At 38.8% G+C, this 25984-nt stretch overlaps 2 protein-coding genes across 7 annotated transcripts in view; one reads left to right on the top strand and one right to left on the bottom strand.

The window, feature by feature from the left end:
* The window catches only part of PSME3IP1 (proteasome activator subunit 3 interacting protein 1), a 47777-nt gene extending 24403 nt beyond the window's left edge, over positions 1–23374 (bottom strand). Inside the window, exons 1-5 of one of the 3 annotated variants that reach the window (XM_043988081.1) lie at positions 23219–23319; positions 19461–19501; positions 11409–11546; positions 5175–5273; positions 4627–4748 (exon numbers count right to left, since the gene is read on the bottom strand). In XM_043988081.1, coding sequence (XP_043844016.1) covers positions 4627–4748; positions 5175–5273; positions 11409–11535 — 348 coding nt within the window. In that variant the 5' untranslated portion in view covers positions 11536–11546; positions 19461–19501; positions 23219–23319. Of the gene's footprint in view, positions 1–4626; positions 4749–5174; positions 5274–11408; positions 11547–19460; positions 19502–23214 lie in introns of all 3 variants that reach the window. The other 2 variants (XM_043988080.1, XM_043988082.1) reach the window with 2 other exon arrangements.
* Positions 23375–23647: 273 nt separating this feature from the next.
* Positions 23648–25984, top strand: part of RSPRY1 (ring finger and SPRY domain containing 1) — a 63337-nt gene continuing 61000 nt past the window's right edge. For all 4 annotated transcript variants that reach the window (XM_043980330.1, XM_043980328.1, XM_043980329.1 and 1 more), the window contains exon 1: positions 23648–23784. The gene's annotated coding sequence lies outside the window, so the exon portion shown is untranslated. The remainder of the gene's footprint in view (positions 23785–25984) is intronic.

Below are 25984 nucleotides of genomic sequence, written 5' to 3'. Positions count from 1 at the left end.
CAGCAGCTGAGGACCCATGGTCCTAGTCTAGCATGCTAGTGGCACAGCAGGCCAGTAGTGAGGCCTACAAACCCAAGGCAGAAGTCAATCTGCAAGCTAGGGTATCAGCTTCTCCACAGGCCCAACCAAACTGGGCCATTCCAGTGCAGTGAGAAGCTGCAAGCTGCTGATGCCTCAGAGCAGAAAGCTGGTGACTTGGCCCCCGGCCCCAAGCAAAAGAAGCTCCAGACAGTGCATGCTGTACCCCAGCAGCAGAACTCGACCTAAAAAGGCACAAAAGAAGCTAAAAGAAAAAGAAAAATATGAATAAGAAACAAAAAAGAACCCTCACCATTGACAGTTATTATGGTGACAGGGAAGATCAAAACATAAACTCGGAGGAAGACAACAATGATAAAACCCCTATATGTGAAGCCTTAAAGGGGAAGAAGAATCAGTCTTGAGACCAAAAAGCCCTCCTAAAAGAGCTCAAAAAGGATTTTATTTATTATTATTATTTTTTTTTTTTAGTGAGGCAATTGGGGTTAAGTGATTTGCCCAGGGTCACACAGCTAGTAAGTGTTAAGTGTCTGAGGCCGGATTTGAACTCGGGTCCTCCTGACTCCAGGGCCAGTGCTCTATCCACTGCACCACCTAGCTGCCCCCCAAAAAGGATTTTATAAACCAAATAAGAGAAGGAAGAAAAATATGTTAACATGCTTGTAATGTGTAACATATCAAATGGCTTGCTGTCCTCAGTGGGGGGGAAGGAAGGGAGGGTGGGAAAAAAATATGGAACTCAAAAAAATATCTTTACATGCAATTAGAAAAACAATTTAAATAAATAAATGTTTTTAAAAATTGGGCAGCTTTCAGAGATTTGGTATACAGCACTGCATTTACGCCCCGGGGCTAGAACACTTGCTAACATCAAGATTGGTTGATGAAATTGATGGGGAAATTCAGAAGCTGCTAAAAGGAAAACAGGAATTCCACAGGGTTTACCAGCAGGATAGTTCATCTGTCTCTATTAACTCCATCAAAAGTATAGTGCATACTACTGTGTGACCCTGGGCAAGTCACTTAACCCTCATTGCCCTGCAAAACAAACAAACGAAACAAAAAAAAGTATAGTGCAAGCAAAGCTTAGAGAGATGCAGAATTCTTGGCTCAGTAAGAAGGCAGAAGAAATTCAATTTTACACTGATAGTAGCAATCCGAAGTGCTTTTATGATGGCATTCATAGGCCAAAGATCTATGGTTCACCTCAACTATTTAGTGCTTATGGAACCAAACTGATTAATGATAAAGACAAGATCCTGGAAAGGTGGGCTGAACACTTCCATTGTATTCACAACAGACCTTTGTTAATTAATGCCAAAGATACTGATCATATACCTCAAGTTAAAGTCAATCCTTCTCTAATTGAACTTCCAACTGAAAAAGGGGTTCAGAATGCCATTTGGTTCATCTGCTGTGGCAAAGCACCTGGTACTGATTCTATTCCAGCTGAGATTTACATGGCAGATTTCAAGTAGTATTTTCAGGACCATCTTAATGCTTTTTAAACCTACTATGGAAACAAATCCCACTTTAAAACTAAACATTAATTTCCAAAGAGTAAAAATTATAGAAATGATAGGCTGAGAGTGCCAACACAACAAGCATGCTGTGATTTTTATCTACAGGTCCACCATTAAGGGAAGTCAATTCCCTAAGAAAATATTTTCATTAGTAATACATAAAACAAAAATGAAGACTTGAAATTAATAAAAAAATAAATACTCCTATATTTGTACTACTACAACATTGATTTAAAAAAAACATTTAATTTTTCTTTTACTAACTTAAAACTACCCTAAAAGTTTTGTTATAGTCTGTATATGTTTGAAATATATGATCCACATCCAAAGCTCAAGGAGCCTTCTGGTAATTTAAGAGGTAGATGATGAATTGGTCAGATATGCTACAAAAACAACACATTCAAGGAGTGATATTAAAAATTACCTACTTTTTCTGTAACCAATAACAAGAGCTAATATTATAGTTCTTTGAAGCTTAATGTGCTTTACATATGTTATTCATCTTCACTTAAAGCAGGTGCTGTTAATTATCCTCAGTTTACTGATGAAGAAACTGAAATTGAGAAAGTTTACATGACCTTGCTCAGAGTTCACAGAGTTAGAAGGGTCTGAGTACTATGAGTGTAATATCATCGTACTATGAGTGCTAAAATGTTATGTGGCAGGACTTGAACTCAGGTCTTCCTAACTTCAAGGCCAGTGCTCTATCCACTTATAACTCCTGGTTGCAAAGTAGATATCCTTTATATTTTTATTATTGTTGTTCAGTATTGTTTTCTTGGCAAAGATACTAGTTTTCCATTTCCTGTCATGGCTCATTTTATGGGTGAGAAACTGAGGCAAACAGGGTTAAGTGACTCGACTGGGGTCACACAGTAAGTGTCTGAGGCTGAATTTGAACTCAGGAAGATGAATCTTCCTGATTCCAAGCCCAGTGCTCTGTGCACTTCACCACCTAGCTGCCTCACCCTTTAGATTAGGGGGGATGCCTAAAACAAATTGTGGTACAAGAAGGTAATGAAATATTATTGTATCATAATAAATGACGAACATGAAGAATTTGGAGAAGCATAAGACATGAATTGATTCAGCATGATTCTACATGAAGTATATACACAATATTCACAATAAATATAGCAATGTAAACAGAAAGAAAAAAATAAGAAACTGAACACTGTAATTATAATCAAGTTTGTCCCCAGAGACAAGACGAGAAAGTACATCTCTCGCCCACCTTTACAGAGGTAGGAAACTATGGGGGTAAAAGATTTTCTCTACCATCTTTTTCAGTTGATGTGTTGGATGATTTTGCTTAACCATTTTCTCTCTTTTTGGAAATGAACATAAAGTAAAAACAAAAAATATCAATAAAATTTTTAAATAAAAATAATCAGTTAGTCTTAAATAAAATAAGCATAGTAGTATAAAATTTTTTTTCCCACACTAAACAAATTATTTTATATAAGAACACATCAAAGCTAAGGGAAATTATTTATATTTTGGAGTATTATGAAAAGTAACCTGTCATGATAACTCTTAAATAAAGCACAACCCCCCCGCCCAAAACCTCTTAATTCAATAAATAAATATCTAATCCTTCGATTCCTACATCAAATCTATCTAGTTACTTATACATTTTAATATTATATAATATCCATTAGCTAGTTGAGAGACCTGCTCTTCATCTCTTTCCTAGATAATCAGAATTACCCAAAATTTTCCATTAAGAGTAAAAACTCTTGCGGGCAGCTAGGTGGCGCAGTGGATAGAGCACCGGCCCTGGATTCAGGAGGACCCGAGTTCAAATCCGGCCTCAGATACTTGACACCTGCTACCTGTGTGACCCTGGGCAAGTCATTTAACCTTCATTGCCCTGAAAGAAAGAAAGAAAGAAAGAAAGAAAGAAAGAAAGAAAGAAAGAAAGAAAGAAAGAAAGAAAGAAAGAAAGAAAAAAAAGGAAGGAAGGAAGAAAAAAGGAAGGAAGAAAGAAGGAAGGAAGGAAGGAAGGAAGGAAGGAAGGAAGGAAGGAAGGAAGGAAGGAAGGAAGGAAGGAAGGAAAGAAATGATAGCTAGTTCTGTGACATTGCATGGAAACAAACTTTGGAGGCTCTGAGAGTATTTACTTTTTTTGGCATTTCTTTTGTATCTTGTTCATTAGAGCTGTATTATCTTATGTATTGGAGATTTTATATTTCTCATTTAATCACTTTTTTTGTTTGTTTTTGGTGAGGCAATTGGGGTTAAGTGATTTGCCCAGGGTCACACAGCTAGTAAGTGTCAACTGTCTGAAGCTGCATTTGAACTCAGGTCATCCTGACTCCAGGGTTGGTGCTCTATCCACTGCGCCACCTAGCTGCCCCTATATTTCTCATTTAAATTTTAAGTTGATAGTTTGTCAGATATAATGCTACCATCTTGGAATATATCTCTAAAAAGAGGTCTTAAGTGATTCAGTAACAACTAAAATACGTAAAATATATGTCACATCTACATGTATGGGTTCCATTTAGCCACAGTGAGGTCTGAGACTGTTGTCTACTCTACCATAAAATCATACTGAGATATCAAGAAGCCTCCAAATAACAATGTCAAACTAGAATAGACCTATCAACTAGTCCAGACCCCTCCTGGGGAAATTGAGCCCCAGCGATAGGGGGACTTTTTTACTTTCTTAACTTCTAAGTTGCACAGCAAGGACTAGAACTCAGGTCTCCAGATTCCCAGACCAGTGTCCTTTTCCACTACTAATTGCACAAAAGCTTTTGGGGCCAAGTGAGACAGGTAGGGAGGCATTTATTCCTGGATTACCTTGTATGTAAGCACACGGCATGGATGTTTTGCAGTAATAACTATCAGGATATGTAGATCTGGCTAATTCTAAAGCAAAAGTGGATTCCCACTTGACAGAGGGATTTTTGTACATTGCAAGAATTCAATAAATCACAGAATTCTAAAATATTAGAGCTAGGAGGCTCTCTGAGACCATCTAATGAGACTTAGAGACATTTGCTTCCTGACTCCCCAAGACTGTACCCAACAGTCCAGCATTCAGTACAAAGGATATTCTGTATTCCTTCAGTTCTTTCAGTTCTTCTTCCCTTCGTTGCTTTTCTATTAGCTCTTGCTGCCGAGAAACCTCATCAAGGAAGTTTGTCTCATCTTCATTTAAGCCTCTTACCATGTTTTCTGAGGAAATAATTAGAATGAGGCACATTTAGTAGGCTAAAGGGAAAATATCATTAACTAAAGCCTTTTCTTTAATAAACAGAAGATCCTCTATGGGAGAGGAAGAAGGAATTAGTAAATGACTGTGCTCTTTGAATAAACAACATGATATAAAAAACATTCTACTGCCCCCCTTAATACCAAATACGAGCCCACAAATGTGATGGAATACAGATATTAAACTTGGCTTCTTGAGTTTGAAACAAAAATGTTAATACTGTATGAATGGCAAAGGGCCACAGATTCCATTTCCTTCTAAATGAGAATTTGAAAGCTGTAAACCAATCTTACAATATTATGGGCTCTCTGGAGCAAAGCATCATGTGAGGCAAAGAAGCATAAGAAAATGACCAAAGCTCATGAGTTACATAATTTTCTCAGACTTACTGAATTTGAACTGTTCCTCATATTCCTGCTGCTTCTTGTCTTTTTGTTCCTGGAGTCTTTCATATAGGGATCGAGGATCATATACCTCCTCAGGGCATTCTGAAAAGTGTGGAGGAAAAATCCAAATGTACTTTACAACTTTTTTTTTAAAGAGTAATTTTGGTGCCACAGAAGGCTTTTACATGGCATAAAGATGACTTTAGGCTCTTGAAGACTACAATAGAGTATCCTAAGTTCTGACAGGTCACAACAAACTGGAAAGGCTTTGTCTATAGGCCCAGAAAGAGACTAGGTGTCTGTCATCTAAAGTCTAGCTTCTCAGAGAGACTTGTCACCCAAGGGCTAGAAAGCAACAAAAAGCTGTGCTAAATGGTCTTCATTCCTCTGTATTCCCCTGTTATGGTAATGATGAAAAAGTGGCAGGAAAGGAAAAGAGTGACACAAATCATGCTATTTGGGAGAAATCTACAAATGTTAACATAATTGTTCATACTTTGAATGTTCAATCTATCCAATGACCAAGCTGATACACTAAAGTTAATGAACATTTTGTGTGTGCTGGAATGTGCACTAGATTTGAAGTCAAATAACTTGGTTTTGAAACCCCACTCAGCTCCTCACTTATTAACCTTTGTGACCTTGGGCCATTGCTTTCAATATAAGATGCTATAATACTGATATTCCTGCTATGAATAAAAATAAACGTTTAAAAAAATAGCTACATAGGAAAATGACTGAAGGGGGGTGGTTCTCCTTAAAGAAGTGCACACTGAAGCTGGGAGAGCCAGCTTAATCATACACCTGAAAGTAAAAGGAAAAAGTGATGTTGGTCATTGCACCTAACAATGCTCAAGATGAATATAAGCATACAAATAACTATTAAAATTGTTCTGAAGCTTACAGGTTGACATTTTTAAAAATGAAAAAGTAGAGAGGTTCTGTGAAGAACTTGGCAGGATCCTACAAGGTCTGAAGGGAAGGTGTTTAGGGAAGCAGAGGGGTACAGTGGAAAGAGTGCTTGTTACCTATAAGATTTTGGATAAGTCACTGCCTTTCTCTGAGCCTCCTCTTCCTCTTCCTCCTCCATCTCCATCATCATCACCACCCTTTCATCAACAACAAAGTAAAAGGGTTGGACTAGATGATACCTAAGATCTCATCCCACTCTAGATGCATGATACCATAATCTATGTATGATCTTTAAACAATTTCAAGGTATAGCTGACCATAACCAAGATATTGGAAAGTGAAATCTATGAAAGAGTTGTTTAAATAATCAAACCATCAAAAACTATCAATCAATCAACAAGCATTTATTAAGAACCTACCATGTACCTAGTGCTATGGGTACCTCTAGGGACTGAACTACATGAAAAAATTGGCCCAAATCACCAGTACTAAGAGAAATAGAAATTAAAACAACTCTGAAGTTTCACTACATACCCTTCAAAGAAACAAAGATGATAAAAGGTAGAAATAGAGTTGGAAGGCTATGGAAAGACAAATACTTCAATATGTTACTGGTAGCACTAGAAACTGGTTCAACTATTTTTGAAAACAAGTACATTTAATTGTGTGAAAAAATTTATTACATTGTTTGATCTAGCAATGTCACTACTGAACATGAACCCTAAAGAGATAAAAAACCAAAGAGCTAATTCCCATATGTACCAAAATATTCATAGCAGCACTTTAGCGGTAGCAAAAATAGTAGAAAGAAAGATGCCCATTGATTGGAGAATGGCTGAACAAATGTGTTATATTAATGTAATAATGTATTATTGTACCACAAGAAGTTTAGAGAAACACAGGAAGAATTATATGAACTGGTACAGCATATGGAAAGCAAAACTGGGTACATCTGTGTGTATACACAAATAATAACTAAATGCATAATATATAACTATAAAACTCTATCTAGGGGCAGCTAGGTGGCACAGTAGATAGAGCACCGGCCCTGGAGTCAGGAGTACCTGAGTTCAAATCCGGCCTCAGACACTTAACACTTACTAGCTGTGTGACCCTGGGCAAGTCACTTAACCCCAATTGCCTCACTAAAAAAAACAAAAAAAACAAAAAAACCCAACTCTATCTATAACTGGGGGCGGCTAGGTGGCGCAGTGGATAAAGCACCGGCCCTAGAGTTAGGAGTACCTGAGTTCAAATCTGGCCTCCAACACTTAACACTTACTAGCTGTGTAACCCTGGGCAAGTCACTTAACCCCAATTGCCTCACTAAAAAAAAAAAAAACCTAAAAAAACCCTAAAAACCTCTATCTATAACTGCAATAATGCAAATTAAAAGAACACTAAACAGAAGTGAATTTATTTTTTTTTTCCAGTTATATGTAAGGGTAGTTTTCAACATTCATTTTCTTAAGATTTAGCGTTCCTAATTTTTCTCCCTCCCTCCCTTTCCTCCCCCCTCCACAAGACAGCAACCAATCTGATATAGGTTATATATGTACAATCCACAAGTACTCTTTTTTATCAGTTCTTTCTATGGGAGTGGATAGTATGCTTCATCATTAGTCCCTTGGGATTGTCTTTGATCATTGTATTGCTGAGAGTAGTTAAGTCAATCACAATTGCTCATCAAACAATATTGCTGTCACTGTGCACAATGTCCTCCCGGTTCTGCTCACTTCACTATACATCAGTTCGTATGAGTCTTTCCAGGTTTTTCTGGGATCATCCTGTTTGTCATTTCCTATAGCACAATACCATTCCACTACAATCATACCACAGCTTCTTCAGTCATTCCCCAATTGATGGACATTCCCTTGATTCCCAATTCTTAGCCACCACAAAGAGTTGCTATAAATATTTTTTGTACAATTTCCCTTCCTTTTCTCTTTTTCATGATTACTATTGTTAACTGTTTCCCTTCCATACTATTCCCTTCCCCATGATATTTACTCTATTATCTATCTTCTTTCACCCTATCCCTTTTCAAAAGGGATTTGCAACAGAAGCTGAATTTAGGTCATATGCAACCACCAATAGTGGTTCCAGAGGACAAAGGAATACACTTTTCTCATTTGGGTACAGAAGTGGAGCACTCACTGGTGCTGAATGATGCATAAGTCAACAAGTATGGCTGTGTTGGCTGTTTGTACTCAACTGTTTTCCTTTGTGAGAAATGATGTGTGTGGGTGGGAGGAAGAGGGTAACCAGGAAATGTCTGTGGTGTAAAAAACAAAAGGCAAAAATTTAAAAAATTAAAAAAAAAAAGACTCAGGATCAAGGAATAAAAGAGACCAAAGGCCTCAGAGATATATCAAGAGCCTCACATCTGTTTATATCATGAATATTTTCTTAAAAAAGAAAGTCAGGTTAGAGATAGCATAACATAGCTTATCTACTATTCCACTACCTCTTATAGTAGCAGAACATTATTACCTCTTAAAGAGTGACAAACATGAAGAATTCAAAGAAATACAGGAAGGTTTTTTTGAATGGCACAGAGTGAAGAAAGCAGAAACAGAAAATAACAAACACAATGACTTGCTTTGATATATTTGATATATTTCTGATCTTCCTTTTGTGGTTACTCCTTCCATTGGTACAGATTGAAACACCTTCAAATCTTTTCGCAACTCTTGGAACTCTTCTCCATGTCCCTTTTTCCATGGTGAGGAACCTTTTAGTTCTCTTTGCATAGCAAGGCAGAAGATATGGTATTATAGTGAATAGAGTAAAGGACTGTAATAAGGAAGACTAGGGATAGGTTTCCATATCAGAAAACCATCAGCTGTGTGACCCCAGGAAATACACTAGAACTGTAAATTGCAGAAAAGTCGCTGAAGTGGTGCATACCCCCAACATCCACTACATTTTGGTCCAACCCCAACAATGCTTCATTTCACTCCTTGGAAATATCACTGGCTCTGGAGTCAGAGAACCTGGGTTCAAATCCTGCCTTGCACTTCCTATTTGTGTGATTCTGGATAAATTCACTTACTTCTCCAGTTCTTAGTTTCCTAATTTATAAAATAAGGGGACATGGCTGGAGTCTAAGGTGCTTCAAGCTCTAGAGCTATAATCTTAAAACACACACACACACACACACACACAAAATCTTAAAACACCTAATCTCTCCAACCTAGTTTCCTCATCTATAAAATGAAGTTTCATAGCAGTGTTTAGGATTATCTGAGATAATGTATGTAAAAACATGCTGCAAACTTTAAAGTGATATATAAATATCAATGATTAGCCATTATTATGAATGGAGGGGTGAGTTCCTCCAGATATACCTGTTTGCATCATGCCCAGGAACTCTGCAGAACCTCCTGGAACAGACTGATCAAGAGTTTGGCCTGATTATTCACAAAGGAAAGACCAAGTGGATGAAGAATGGCTATTTGTCCAGATTGTATTAACCTACAGAGCTTGTTTATTTAGGACAGACAGTACAAATGGAGGAGTTGGATCCACAATTGAACAGGAAGAAGAGAGCAGTCTGGATTGCCTTCAAGAGACTGAAAAATTCTATAAAGCATAATTTGTGACAGTATGCGTAGTTTTTTGTTGTTACTATCTTCATCAAGGAGGTCCTTGATATATGCGTAGATTATTCTCAAAGATTCTTCTGAGAAGAGGAAGTAGGTATATGAGTTTATTAGTTAGTTATGAATATTTTTAAATGTCCTTTTTTCAATAGTACACTCGTACTCCAAATCTAATGATAACTAAGGATGAATGTTCTGAGTGGCACTAATAACATTATTTTAGCCTATTAAGTTTTCCATAACATGTGCAAATCCAAGTCAATTCAAATGGCATCAATCCTAATGGTTTTATAAATCTTCATATTTTAAACTTTATCACAGAATCAGAGAACCCAAGAGTAGGAAAGGACCTAAAAAAACATCCAGAACAACACATACCTGACAAAAAAAATCCCTTCTTCAGAAACCCTAAAAGTAGTTACCCAGCTTCTACGTGAAGGATTCCAGGGAGGGTGAATCCAGTGGTTCTTGAGGTAAGTCATTCTGCTATAATTGTGAGGAGTTTTTCCTCTGTCCTAAATCTACCTCTCTGTAATTTACACCCATTGTTCCTAGTTCTTTCATCAGGGATCAAGCAGAATAAGTCTATCTAATCACTCTTCTATGTGAGAGCCTTCAAAGCACTTAAGGATTACCATGTGCTCCCCTAAGTCTTCTCTTCTACAGACAAAAATCCTCAGTTTCTTCAACTGATTCTTATTCCAGTCGTTCTCTATCCTGGCTGCTCTATTCAGGACACACTCCAGCTTTTTTTTGGGGGGGGGGGCAGGGCAATGGGGGTTAAGTGACTTGCCCAGGGTCACACAGCTTGTAAATGTCAAGTGTCCGAGGCCATATTTGAATTCAGGTCCTCCTGAATCCAGGGCTGGTGCTTTATCCACTGCGCCATCTAGCTGCCCCCCCCCCAGCTTTCTTTATGTTTTTCTTAAAATGTGGTACCCAGAACAGAATAATATGCCAGATGTAATCTGACCAGGGCAGGACAGTGGGATTATTACTTTTCATGTTTTGGATGTTCTGCTTCTTTCAAGGAAGCCCAAAAGAAGACTATTGTTTAGACTTTTACTTCATATTGCTAACTTATTGAGTTTACAGATTCACCTTTTTTATAGAAAATGTTTTCTAGCCACAACCCCTTTATTTTGTATATATGGAGTTGATTTTTTTCAACTCATATAGAACTTTACATTTGCCATTACTAAATCTCATCTTATTAGCCTGTCATTCTCAACTTTCTCAACAATCAATAAGATTTTTTTGAATCCTGTCTGCCATCCAACATATTTAGCTCTCCCTGACTAGCTTTATATTATCTATAATAAAGCAGACCTTTTCATTCAAGTCAATGATAAAAATATAGCAAGGACAGATTCCTGAAACATTTCATTAGAGACATTCCTCCAAGCTGACATGGAATTATGCTCTGTATTCTGTTATTATACCAATTCTGAATCCTACCTAGCACATCTGGCCCACAGTCTCCATCTTTTTCAAAAGCATGAGACTACCAAATGCTCTGCTAAATCTAAATATGCTACAAACCACAAATTAATAGAACTGGAAAGGATCTTAATGAAAATTAAGACAAAAGTTATCATTTTACAGATAAGGTTAAGTGAGTCTCCCAGAGGTGAAGTGACTTGACATAAAGTAACACTCAAGGAGCTGGTAGTCAGGTTGCTTGTTTCCCACTCACATATCAAACTATACACCAATGTACCTTCTGGATCTTCAGGTTTTCGAACTTTTTCCCATTCTTCCTGTCTCTTTTTACGCCGTTCATCTAATTCCGTCTCAGATACAAATCTCTTTTTGATAACAAGATTACCATCATCTCCTCCATCCATAATGGAACAGCCTGTTCAAAAACAAGAGTGAAAACTCGTATTGAAATTCAAAAGACAAACATGGTTATTAAGCTGCACCATATCCAGAAACTATACAGGTATCCCAAAAATCTCAGTGCAGTTTTAAGCTTTAATAGCCTAAGACTTTTGGAATCCTTTGTATACCTTGAAATTTCCTGGAGCTTAAAAGTGGAGAAAAAGAAATGAGGATGATTTATTTTAAATGCAAGCCCTCCCCATAAAGATTTAATAGCATGCTGATTTGTCTGTTTCATAATGTAATAGATATCTTTAATCTCAAGGAAATCATTCCAAAAGCAAGGAAGGAAGGAAACAAGGAAGCAAGGAAGCGAGGAAGGGAGGAAGGGAGGGAATCACATTTGATTTTAACTCTAGGAATAAGTAAAGAGTATAATGGCACAAAAATTCTGTTCAAATTCTATCAAAAGTATTTCCTCGGGATAAAGCACCGGCCCTGGATTCAGGAGGACCTGAGTTCAAATCCAGCCCCAGACACTTAACACTTACTAGTTGTGTGACCCTGGGCAAGTCACTTAACCCTCATTGCCCCACCCCCACCCCCCAAAACAAAGTATTTCCTCAATTTCATGTAAATCATGGATTCTTCAGGAGAGAGACTGTTGTTATTGAGGATTACAAATACTGGAAGATTCCTCCAATAGGATCAGAGGATTTATGGCTAGAAGTATCTTAATTTCTTAGTCTAAACTCCCTCATTTTACAGATAAGAAAACTAAACCCTGGAAAAGTGAGGGTTACATAGGTGGATCAGTGGCCACAGAAGGATCTGAATATTCTTCGGGGCTCCTGTGGCCTAGCCCCATCCCATAAAAGGACTGTGGGGTCACATAGATCAGGTTCAATCCCACAGGAGTGGGGAGAGGGAGGACAGAGGGTCTCTAATACCAAAGGGTCAATTTCTTTTCTCTTTGATTCATTATCACTTAAGAATGAATCTAGGAAAACCTCCAATAAAATAAAACTTAAGAAAGGTTCATCTAATCCAACCATTCTGGAGAGCAATTTGGAACCATGCCCAAAAGGCTTTAAAACTGTACATACTAGGGGGCAGCTAGGTGGCACAGTGGATAAAGCACCGGCCCTGGATTCCGGAGTTCCTGAGTTCAAATGCGGCCTCAGACACTTGACACTTACTAGCTGTGTGACCCTGGGCAAGTCACTTAATCCCCATTGCCCCGCAAAAAATATATATATATATTAATTAATTGATTAAAACTGTACATACTCTTTGACCCAGCAATACCACTACTAGGTCTATATCCCAAAGAGATCATAAAAAAGGGAAAAAGAACCACATGTACAAAAACATTTATAGCTGCTCTTTCTGTGGTAGCAAAGATTTAGAAATTGAGGGGATGCCCATCAATAGGGGAACAGCTAAACAAGCTGTGGTATATGAATGTAATGGAATACTACTGTGCTGTAAGAAATGATAAGCAGATGCATTTCAGAAAAACCTAGAAACTTACATGAACTGATGCTGAGTGAAATGAGAAGAACCAAGAGAACATTGTACACATCATTTTGTGATGATCGACTGTGATAGACTTAACTCTTCTCAGCAATATGATGATCCAAGACAATGCCAAAAGGCTTATTGTGAAAATGCTCTCCACATTCAGAAAAAGAACTATGGAGTCTGAATGCAGACAGAAGCACACTACTTTCACTTTTGTTGTTGCCTTTTTGTTATTGTTCTTGTTTATTCTTTCTTGCGGTTTTTTTCCTTTTGTCCTGATTAATGTGTAAATATGTTTAACATGACTGTAATTTATAATCTATATCAAATTGCTTGCTTGGCCTCAGGAGTGGGGAGGGAAGGGAGGGTGGGAGAAAAAATCTGGAACTCAAAAGATATCTTTACATGTAATAGAGAAATATTAAATATTAAAAAAAATTAAAAGAAGGGTTCATATTCAAGTTACCCCAAACCTGAGTAGAATAACTTACTCCTTTCAATTATCTACTTTTTTCCCCTCAATTTTTAGTCTCTCTATCCACTGGTTCTTTCTCTTCCCTTTCAAAGTCAAACATCTAGGAAGAGAAGTTTATACTTGTTGCTTCTATGACTCACATTCACTTTTCAATCTTGGATGCAATCTGGTTTTTTTTTTTATCTTACTACTCAACTGAAACTGCTCTTTCCAAAAGTACGAATGACTATTATCAATTGCCAGATCCAATTGCCTTTTCTCTGTATTTATCTACTACCTTCAACTTACAGCAGTCCCACACTTAAATCCAATTTACTGCAAATCATAACATCACCCCAATGACATGTTCCTCTTCAAGAATGAAGGACAAACAACAACCTCCAGCTACATAGCCTTTTTTCTTTCTTTCTTTCTTTTTTTTTGGTGGGGCAATGAGGGTTAAGTGACTTGCCCAGGGTCACACAGCTAGGAAGTGTCAAGTGTCTGAGGCTGGATTTGAACTCAGGTCCTCCTGAATCCAAGGCCAGTGCTTTATCTACTGTGCCACCTAGCTGCACCCTACATAGCCTTTTATCCCTGAGTATTCACAACATTGCCTTTTTCTTCTGGTCAGTCTGTTCATTCCTTTTTAGTCTCCAGGATCATCACCCCTTTTCTCATTCTTCTATAAGTGTTGAACCCCAAGGACTCTATCCTTGGTCCTCTTTCTATAATCTTTCAGTGATCTCATCTTCACCCATGGGTGCAATTATTACTATGCATAGGATTTATGATCCAGTCCCAATCACTCTCCTGAACTCTAGACTTGTCTTACCAACTACCAATTAGACACCTCCAACTAAATAACTGTCAGTCAAGAAGTATTTATTAAGTGCCTACTATGGGCCAGGCACTAAGTGTTAGGGATACAAAGAAAACAAAAGACAAACAATCCCTGTCCATTTACTGGTATTTCAAACTCAATATGTCCAAAATAGAATTCATCTTCCACTAAAAATCTTCCCCTCTTCCTAATTTCTTTATTTTTGTTAAGGGCCCTAACATTGTTTGTTTGTTTGTTTGTTTGTTTGTTTGGTTTTGTTTTGTTTTTTTTGCGGGGCAATGAGGGTTAAGTGACTTGCCCAGGGTCACACCACCAGTAAGTGTCAAGTGTCTGAGGCCGGATTTGAACTCAGGTACTCCTGAATCCAGGGCCGGTGCTTTATCTACTGCACCACCTAGCTGCCCCCCGGCACTAACATTCTTGACTCTTTCCCTCATATTCAATCTGATGCCAAGTCTTACTGATTCTACCCCCCACAAAATAAATCCCATCCATCCCCTTCTCTACACTCACATAGCCACCACTCTAATTAAAAGGCTCTCATCATTCCTTGCAAGTCTAAACTACTGCAATAGCCAAACTCATCTTTAATTCTAGTCTCTTCCTTCAATCCATCTTCCATATAGCTTCTAGACCGATCCTACTGAAGTATTCCCAGCATGTTCTGGCCATGTCACTCCCATCCTGCCTAAGAAGCTCCCTCTTTGCCTCTGGGATCAAAAACAAATTTCTCTTTTTTACTTTTAAAGCCCTTTATAATATAGTTTCAGCTTACCGTTCCAGTCTTATTTATACATTTATACATTTATACCTCTCATTCATTTTATATTCCAGCTAAATTGGCCTGTTTACTGTTCCCCATACATGACATCTCATCTCCCATCTCCATATATCTGTACAAGCTATCCCTCATGCCTAAAACATACTTCTCTCCTTACGTCTGCCTCAGACTCCCATTTCCTTCAAAGCTCAGCTTATTTTCATCTTACCAGTTTCTGCTAGTGCCCTTTCCCTGGAGATTATTTTGTATTGAATTTTCTATGTATATTTTGTTTCCCTAGTAGAATATAAGGTATTTCAGCACAGTGTAAGGCACATAGTAGGGTCTTACTAAAGGCTTGCTGAACAGAACTGAGTCTTACATACTTTCTACTATATCATGATATCTCCTTTAACATCCATCATTTAAGCCGTTTCTTTATATTAATGAAAGGACAATCCCACAGAAATAGCTATCTTCTTCTTCAAAATGAAAGAAGTTAAATAATTTATTTGATTTCCTTTTGTGGTTTATTAGCATTTGGAAAGAAATAACATTTTACACTAACATCTAAGAAAACTCTAAGAAACTTCTAATAATTCCCAGGAGAACCACATAAACAAGGTTTGTAAACTAAAATGCCTAAAAAGTAAGAATACCAATCTTTCTAACACTTGTAAGCAAAAGATCATTTTATAAGACATCAAGAAATTCCTCTCCAATTTTTTTTGGGGGGGGGGGCGCGGGGCAATGAGGGTTAAGTGACTTGCCCAGGGTCACACAGCTAGGAAGTGTCAAGTGTCTGAGGCCGGATTTGAACTCAGGTCCTCCTGAATCCAGGGCCAGTGCTTTATCCTCTGGGCCACCTAGCTGCCCCCTCTCTGTTTTTTCTTAAGAATTATCATTCAACTTTTATTTAGCAAACAGTCTAAATAACATAACACTAAATATAGCTGTAACAATGTTATCTCAAATAGAGGAGCTGAAATTAGGAAAAATAACAGAATTACATAAAAAAAGGAACATAAGGAACTGACTTGAGTCTAGACAAAGATACTGCCTTCAATCATTTGGTAATCTTTTGGGAGTGGCTACCCATCCAGAACTAAAAGGATGCATATAAAATGAGTTCATTTTAAGAATTTCCCTGGGAACCAAATAAACAAAACTAGATAGCCACAAGATTGTACAAAACACCTCAGAGAATTATAAAATGAACAAGCCCTAAAAGTTGACTTCCTTTACATTCTCTCTTTTATTTATTTGAATTTTCCTTTTTTCTCTACCCCATATCAACTGATTAGTAATAAGTCTCTACAAAAATTAACAGTCCATTATCACAATCCCTTGAAATCCAGTTTCATATTCTCAGCACTCCATCTTGGCCATGAACATACTTTATAAACACAAAGACATAGGGGCAGCTAGGTGGCGCTGTGGATAGAGCACCAGCCCTGGATTCAGGAGGACCTGAGTTCAAATTTGACCTCAGACACTTAACACTTACTAGCTGTGTGACCCTGGGCAAGTCGCTTAACCCCAACTGCCTCACAAAACAAACAAACAAAAAAAACCCAAAGACATTACCCAACTATGTTTAAGTTTTCTCAGTAGTTTTCAAAAAGTAGTTCTCAAAAGCCATACTGACAAAAAAGAAACAACAACAAAAAAAACCCCACTGCCAATAAGAAAATTCAATCTGAGCCTCCAGCAAGGTCAGCTCAGATTTAAGGATATGGTTTGGTAATTTTTACATCTCAAATATAATGTGTGGGTTTTTTCTAACCTTAGATCTTTACCAATTTAACTCAAGTACTTACTAGAAAATATTCAGTACTTTTGGTTTAAAAAAAAAAAGAGGAGAAAAGAGTCCCTCCTCTCAAAGAGCTTACAATGTACATGCTGAATTGAAGTGACTCTAATATACATATCTCCTTTAACTTCCAGAATTTAAACCCCATTTCTTTAAATAAAAGAGCAATCCTACAGCAATATCTATCTTCTACCTCAAAATAAAAGTCCAGGACACATCAAATATTTAAACAATATATGCTAACACATAATTACCAACAGTGGCACTGAGATAGAAAGATGTCTAAATTCTGCCCCTCTCTCTGCTCCATTTAAAATTTCAGGAAGGAGAGCCCCAACATATCATCATACCCAACATTGTTAGGAAATCTACCCAGTATTATGAGATCCACTGCTTTCACATGCCTTCTTGCACACAGGGCTGCTTGGGGAGCATTTATAACTAACAAAAGTAGCACACAGGTATGATGTGATGACATTGAAATATGTGACAAAACTTCAAAGACCATTGTAAGCCTACTAAACATTATGCCAGAAACTTGAAAGGTAATTAGAAGTTGAGTAGAACTGTAAATAATTTGCTTTCAGAACTTTGCTTTTTGATTTAATTTATACTATATTTTGTTTAAGCTTATTTTGTTCTGGAAAGAGAAAGCAAATATTGCCTTTTTACTCCCTTGTCTCTATATCCTTTTTCATTTTGCAGGATTTCCCTCTACAAAGGCAATAATTTAATTGCCTAAATAACATAATCATAAAAAGCCAATTCAGAGAAAACCAAGAATTCCAACCATTCCAAATTCACTCTTCTGGCAACAAACATGATTATCAAAAACAGAAAATGTGGTTCAATTTAAGTTAACAGGCATTATATGCCAACATGATTACCTATATTTTAAGCTAAAGTAATTATAAAATATTGTCTAACATTATACTGATGTCACTGAATCAGAGTACAGGATTTTATTTCCAAATTGCTTCAATAGACCTAATTTGGGATTTTATGTATCCCACTCTTCAAATTACAAATATTTAATTGCTAACATAACTATAATGCTAGTTCTTGATTTTTTTTCCCCTCTCCTCCTTCCTTTCTTAGACTACGTCTCTCCATCTTGTCCAGGCTGGCAGTACAGGGAGCTATTCACAACCCAATCCCACTACTAATCAGCATAGAAGCTTCAAACATTTCCGACCTGGACCAGTTCAGCCTTCCTTAGGCAACCTTGGTGTCCTGTCCTTCCCTATCCCTCCAGCCCCAGCTCCTGAGGACTCACCATACTGATGCAGTAGAGATCCCTGATCAGTATAGCCCATTGCAGCTCAGAACTCCTAGCTCATGATATCTACTAGCTTTTTAAAAAGTCACTCCATGCAATCAATTGCATGATATCTTATATGATATGTAAAATTTCTCCGTTGTTCCTATCAATGGACGTCATGACCCTGTCCCAACTTAGTAATAGCTTTCTAAAATTAGACTATATGTTGAAGAATATTTGGAAAGGGGATTAAGAACTCAGAGTTGTTATTCTCTGCTTCAATTCTGGTAGTAAATCAGACAGTCCAAACAAACCATTCCATTTATTTGAAAATATTCTAGTATATTTCTGTCTCTCCCTGACCACTTACAATTTTAAAATGTAGGACAGCAACTAAGCCAGATGGTAACCAAAATTTTTTTCCCAAATAAAGGTTGATTCTGGTTGGAAGATAATTCTATTGAGCTATAATTATTTTACAAATAACCGTCTCTCTATATGACACAGACTGCTTCATTTGTCACTTTTCTACTTTTGTTAACATTTAACACTAGACAAAGTAATCTTCTGCTAATCACACAATCCTACTAGGTATGTATTCTATTCCAAAAGCAGGTTTGGGCACAGGCCTAACATTAGTTATAAGTAGGAGACTAAATCCAGAAAATTAATTTTGGCTTGATAATTTTAACATAAATATGAGATGCTTATAGTGTAGGACTCAAGCAATCCTAACAGAATTTAAAATAAATCATAATATGGTTACATGTTAATTTTTCATCATTAGGAATGACTGAAAATATCTGCATTGTTCTGATGCTACAAAAAGTCAACTAACTGATAAGAAATAAGGAAATATCTAAAAAATATGATTTGAATGGAAAACATGTCGTGTGTGTGTGTGTGTGTGTGTGTGTGTTCATTACTGTGGGAGAAACAAAATTATCTAAGACAATCTCGAGCCTTATGGAGTCTGACAGTCTACTAAGGCAAGATACAATACAAATAACTATAACACAAGGTAGAAAAAATGTAATCTTGCAATAAGAGATATTTCAAGCTAAATGGAGGAAGGAGCAGAGAAGCATAAGATTTGGTAGCAAGGAGGGACATGACAAAGAAGGCCAACTGCTATGATGATTTATAGTGAAGCTGTATCCATGCTATTATATAAAGAACTTTTAATTTAAGTTGTTGGGGGGGGGGCAGCTAGGTGGTGCAGTGAATAAAGCACCAGCCCTGGATTCAGGAGGACCTGAGCTCAAATCTGGCCTCAGACACTTGACACTTACTAGCTGTGTGACTCTGGGCAAGTCACTTAACCCTCATTGCCCTGCAAAAAAGAAAAAAAAAATGTTGTTATGATACAATGTCCTGGAAAACAAAAGTTTTGTACTGCATATCACTAATTTTTATCAGAAACAGCATCAAGGGCTTTTCAAAGGATAGTTCAAGAAAGGACACATTAAAGCAGTTAAGAAAGAGGTCACAAAGGCATGAATGTGGTAAAGACTAGATGTAAATAATGCAGCAGAGCATTCTGTACTAAAGTACTACTTCACATGTCAGAGCTTAGTTTAAACTTTGATTTGTGCAAGCAGCATGATCTTAAAATGTTATGATTCCTGGGAGAGAAAAATCAATGACTGAAATTTTAAAACTTTCTTAACTTACAGCTTTTGCTTGCTATCTTTGAAATTCTTCATATTTACCACAAGCTGTCTTTCTTCCAAACAAGTAAAAGGAGGAAGATCTTAGGCTGAAAACCCTTACAAAAGTTAGCCTCTACTTGAGGCTCTTACAAATATCTAAAGGGCTCAATGTGGAAGCTCCCTTTATCTGAGCTCAATGTCCTATACCAAAAACAATACAGTCTTCACTTACGCTGCCCCTTTCCTTCCAAAATTAAAAAAAATAATAATAAACATTTTTATTTATAGTTTTGGGTTCAAATTTTTATCCTTTTCCTCCCCCCCAGGCGGCAAACAATCAGATATGGGTTATACATGTATGATTATGCAAACATTACCATATATGTAAGTTTGTACTCCTTCCAAGATTTTAAAAGGTTCAATAAAAACTTTAAGTAAGCCCTTTCCATACCTACTTTATAGCACTACCTTTTCACATTAATAAACAAACTCAAGACAGCAAAAAAACTTCAATATCACTTAGTCTGTATCAGAAATGGAAATATAAATTATGATTTCTGACCACCAGATCTACAGCTTATGGAGCTTCTATATCGGTATGCATTTTCCTCTAAGTATCCTCCAGGCTTGATTGTAAAGATAGGTGGAACAGCAACAAGGTGTGTATAAACAATGTATACTGAACTTTAAGTCAGAAAAATCTGCTTCTAACACTTAACAGTTGTGCAACCATGGGCAAGTCACTTAACCTCTGAGCCTCAGTTCCCCATCTGTGACATGAACATAAAGCCATTATAATCTACATTACAGAGTCTTTATGAAGTTGAAATGAATGGTTTCAGGAGGGTATGAACTGCAATTAAGAAAATCCCCTTTAAAGAAAAAAAGAGAAAATTCCCTTTATCAACAGCTTTTCAGCAACTTAAAGTCTTAGTGAGTCAGTTGCCTGGGAACTAGAAAAGTTAAGTGACTTGTGCAGGATCACATAGCCAGTATGTGGGCCAGAGGCAGGACTTAAACCCAAGTTTTCCTGACTGAAGTATATCCACTTCCCAATTCAGACAAATACTTTTTTTAAGTCTTCTTTTCCACTTCACCTTTCTACTTAACACACAAACCAAGGTCAATAATCTCATCTCAGGTCAGTTGACAGATATCATTAGAGCTATACAGTACCTCATAGTTTTACAAAGTGCTTTCCTTATATGTCTGTAAGATTTAGCTTCATTTTACAGATGTGTAAACTGAGCTTCATAGGAGGTTAAGAAACTTGTCCTGAAAGTCCTCAAAGAAAGAAACCCAAGCTTCCAGAGTCATATGAAAAAATGCTCCAAATCATTATTAGAGAAATGTAAATTAAGGCAACTCTTGGCACTGTACCTCACTCTCATCTGATTGATAAAGTGGATATAAAATGAAAATGACAAATGTTTTAAGGGCTGGGGGGGAGGAGTAGGCACATTGATACACTATTGGCAAAGCTGTGAATTGTTATTCTGGAAAGCAATTTGGAACAATGCCCCCCCAAATTGCTAAAATGCATATACCCTTTGATCCAGCAATATTACTACTACTAGGCCTATACCCCAAGGAGATCAAAGAAAGAGGAAAATGTCCTATATGTACAAAAATATTTCTAGTAGTTCTTTTCATGGTAGCAAAAAAGTGGAAAGTAAGAGAGTACCCATTAAATATGGAATGGCTGGGGCAGCTAGGTGGCGCAGTGGATAAAGCACCGGCCCTGAATTCAGGAGTACCTGAGTTTAAATCTGGCCTCAGACACTTGACATTTACTAGCTGTGTGACCCTGGGCAAGTCACTTAACCCCCATTGCCCTGCAAAACAAACAAACAAAAATGGAATGGCTGAATAAATTATGGTATATGAATGTAATGGAATATGCTGTACTAAGTGAAGAAATAAGAGAAACCTGGGAAGATATGTGTGGACTGAGAGGCAGAGTATAGTGAGCAGAACAAGAATATATTATAAAAAGCAACAATTTTGCAAAACTTTAGAACTCTGACCAATGCAATGATCAAGCATGATTCCAAAGAACCAATGATGAGAAATGCTATCCACCTCCTGATGGAGAGAAGTGATGGATTAAATATGAAGAATGAGACATTTTTGGAAACCATCACTATGGGGATCTGTTTTGCTTGACTATGCTTATTTGTTACAAGGAGTTTGTTTTTATTTTTCCTTGGGGGGGGTGGAGGGGGGGGTTCATAATTGAAAAAACAAATAACATCAAGTAGGGGAAAAAAAGGAATTTGCGCTGGCATTTATTTACTATTCTAAATCCAGGCATTCAAGGCCCTCCACAATCTGGATCCAGCCTACCTTTATCCAATCTTTCCTCATACAACTAACTCTCCTCTAGGTCCCATCCTTCATATGCTTTTCTATCTCAGTTCTTTTACTTAAACCGGTTCCCTAGTCCTAGAATGGAATTTCCCTCTCGGTCCTTTTTAATTCTAATGTCTGCCCTCTGCTATTTCCAATTTATTCTATAAATAGCAGTTCATTTGTACATAGTCGTTTGCAAGTTGTCTCTCCCAGTAGTGTTAAGCTTCTTGAGAGAAGGAACGGTCATTTGCTTTTCTTTGCATCTCCAGCACTTTAAATAGTGCACAAAGTCCTTAATGCTGTTTACTGACTGCTATCCCCACTCCCTGTCTGCTTGAAGTCTTTCCTTGAAGGTCCAGCTCAGATGCCACTTTGCCAATGGGACCTTTTCCCTACTCCCCACCCCCATATTTCATCTCTTCTTAGTACTAATTATGATTGGTGTCCCCGCCTCCTGCACCGGGTCTTGCTTTTGCCCTTCATTTCCTCTGGCGCTTCCTCCTCTCCCCCGAAGCTCCTGCCTGGGTTTGGGGCAGACACGCTTGACTCTGGGGTAGATGCTTAATAAAGCCTGACTGAGCTCAAAGGAACAGGACCACGCTGGTACGGCCCAGGGCCAAACCTGGAGTCAGTCTGGGTCTCCGGCTCACATCTAGGACTCTGGGCCCCTCGGTCAGGTGGTTTCTCCGCCTTCTCTGGGCACCGAGACCCCCTGAGCCTCCTCCCCCCGGCTCCGGTTCTTCTCTGGTCCCCCTCCTCACTCAGGCAGTCATCCCGCTTGAGACCTGACTGTTGGAGGAGGCAGTGGGACCGGCTATTGGAAGACACTGAGGGAGGCCTCCCTCCTTCCCAGCCCCTGTGCCACGCACCCTGTGAGGCCAGGGAGGGTTCCCCGCGTCTCCTCAGGAGCCCCCAGTCATGGCTTTCCCCCTACAAGCCCCAATTCCTCAACCTTAATAACACTAAGCCGTCCACACGAGTCTGTCTGCTCTGAAAACGCTCTTCCTGGGCAGCCTCCACATCACGTCCCAGCCACACTCACCTACCTGCACACTTCAACCGAGACCCTCTCAGCAGCGACCACCCTCCTCAACCGCCACCAAGGCCTCACTTTTCCCCTCCGACTTCGCTTTTTGAATGTTTTTGACCCTTCAGGGCTTCCTCTCCCTCTCATCCACCGTAGGACCCGCCTTCCCCAAGGCAGATTGGCCAATCTTTTTCGCTCTTCCTCCCCGGCTGCCGCCGACTGAGCAATGGGAGCCCAACTTTTCCATACAACAACCCAAAGCCCGGGCAATCTGATTGGGCTTTTCACGCCTAAGCGTGAGCATTGGCTAGGTAAGGTAAGGGAGGGGCAAAGCGGAAGGAAGGTCACCTGACATGCTACCTGGATACGGATTGGTTAACTCTGGAAAAGGCCAACGGGGAGTGAGGTGGGTGTTTCCTAGGGGACGGGAGGGAAGGCGGACCTGGGCGTTACGGAGCAGGGGAGGGCTCAACGCGGAATGGCAGTGCCGGGGCTGCGCGTCCATCTTTATCGCCCGTCCGGAGCTGTCACAAAGGAGTCGCCGCGCCGTAGACCGTACCTCCGTCCCACTGGAGACCACGAAAAGTCAGTCATGGGGCCCCGGCCGCCCGGTTTGCGGGTATCTCCAAGGGGAGAAGGAGGGCGGAAGGAGAGAACGGAGGGGATCCCGTCGGAGAGGGGAGCGGCCCGAGCCGGCCCGGGGGAGGGGCCGCTGGGGAAGCTGAGGGAGGGAGGGAGACTGGGGGGCGGGGTGGGGCTTGCGGGGGGCGCAGTGGAATGGGCGAAGGGAGGAGGTGCCCAGGGTTTGAGGGGAGAAGGGAAGGAGGCTTCTGGGGGCGTGAAGCTCCTGCAGGTGGGGAGCCGCTGGAGCGGGAAGGGGGACATTCAGGATTGAGAGCTGGAAAGAATCTTAGAGACAGGTCACAAGATGTCACTTAATTTAGAGTCCGAGGATCTGGGTTCAAACTTCATTTTTGCTACTATCTTTATGTGACCTTGGTCAAGCCCCTTCCCTTCTTTGGACCTCTTATTTTTTCTGTAAAATGTGGGTGATCTCTAATAAGGCCCTTCTTGTTCTAAGTTCTATGATCCATCCAATCCAGGCTTCCCATTTATTTTGCCTCTAGAAAACTGAGGCCCTGAGGGGTCTGGAGGGTATTGTCTAAGGCCACATCAGATTAGTAAGTGGTAAAAGTGGAGCTACCCAATTTTCCTGCTTCCCTGCCCACTATTCTTTCAAATAAATTTACAGAACTTAGAGCCGAAGGTGATCTTAGAAAAAAAGACTAACTAACATGTATAAAGCACTTTAAGATTTGTAGAGCACTTTCTTCACAATAGTCCTTTGAACTAGATCCTGCAGCTGTTCATCCCTATGATGATGGAAACTAAGGTCCAATGAGGTGAAGCTACTTTTTGTCCTGCTGGAATCTTGAGCCTCTTTATTCGAAATTTGGGTACAGTGCTCTTCCCACCGAGCTGGGTGTCCCTTCATATACTTAATCCAAACTCCATATTTACATATGAGGAAACTGAGGCCCAGAAAAGAGCAGTCTTCCCTTTATCACATGTCTTTTTAGTCCATGTTAAAATAGTGGATAAAACCATCTGTCTTTAGATTCATTGGGTATACAGTGAAAGTGAAATCCATTCTTGTACTTTGAACCCTTTAGGATCAAAAGTCCATAGTTTCCTTGAATATTCAGCATTTTTGATCTTCTTTATGCTGGGAGCTTTGTGGTGCTTAAAGAAAACACTAGTTTTCTTTCTTTTTTTTTTTTTAGTGAGGTAATTGGGGTTAAATGACTTGCCCAGGGTCACACAGCTAGTAAGTGTTAAGTGTCTGAGGCCAGATTTGAACTCAGGTACTCCTGACTCCAGGGCCGGTGCTCTATCTACTTCGACACCTAGCTGCCCCGAAAACACTAGTTTTCTTGGCCTTCATGATATTTAATGTTGAGACTGTAGCAAAAAACTAAATAGATTCCTTTAAAATGTGCTTTATCACAACTTCATTTTAAATATTGTCATGCTTTATTTTTTGACATGAAAATTTATACATATGTAAAATATAAGTCTTGAGGAAGCTTTTCTTTTCCTTTTTCTTACATATTCATATCCTTTAGTTTGCAGATAACTTTAATGCTTCCCTGTTAAGTTGTGATTTTGGAAAGTGATCTCAATATTTGTTGAAAAACAATCTTTTAATAATAATAACAATAATAATAATAAAATAACTGACATCTGTATAACACTTAGTTTGTGCCAGGCGTTATGCTAAATGCTTTATAATTCTATCAGTTTGAACTTCTCAACAACTGGGAAGAAGGTGCTATTTTGGGGGGGTGGGGCAGTGAGGGTTAAGTGACACAGCTAGTGTCAAGTGTCTGAGGCCAGATTTGAACTCAGGCCATCCTGAATCCAGTGCTGGTGCTCTATCCACTGCGCCACCTAGCTGCCTGGAAGGTGCTATTCTTAACCCCATTTTACAGATAAGGAAACTGAGGCAAACAGGTTAAGTGACTTCTCCAGGGTCCTGTGGCTATTGGTAGCTGTTTTGTGTCGAAGGCAGGTCTTGATGCTCCATTAAGTATCAGGCACTATGTTAATAATTGAGGATAGAAGAAAGGTGAAAGATTCTCTGCTCTAAAGGAGTTCAAAGTGTAATGGGGGAGACAATGAAAACAACTAGATACAAACAAGATATATACAGGATAAATGGGAAATAATACAGAAAAGCTCCTCCTAGAAGACAGGAATTTACCTGGGACTTGAAGGAAGTCAG

This window comes from Dromiciops gliroides, chromosome 2 (assembly GCF_019393635.1).
Source record: "Dromiciops gliroides isolate mDroGli1 chromosome 2, mDroGli1.pri, whole genome shotgun sequence".
In the NCBI taxonomy this organism is placed as follows: domain Eukaryota; kingdom Metazoa; phylum Chordata; class Mammalia; order Microbiotheria; family Microbiotheriidae; genus Dromiciops; species Dromiciops gliroides.
The sequence above is the reverse complement of the archived record's forward strand: the minus strand, read 5'-3'. Positions and strand labels throughout refer to the sequence as shown.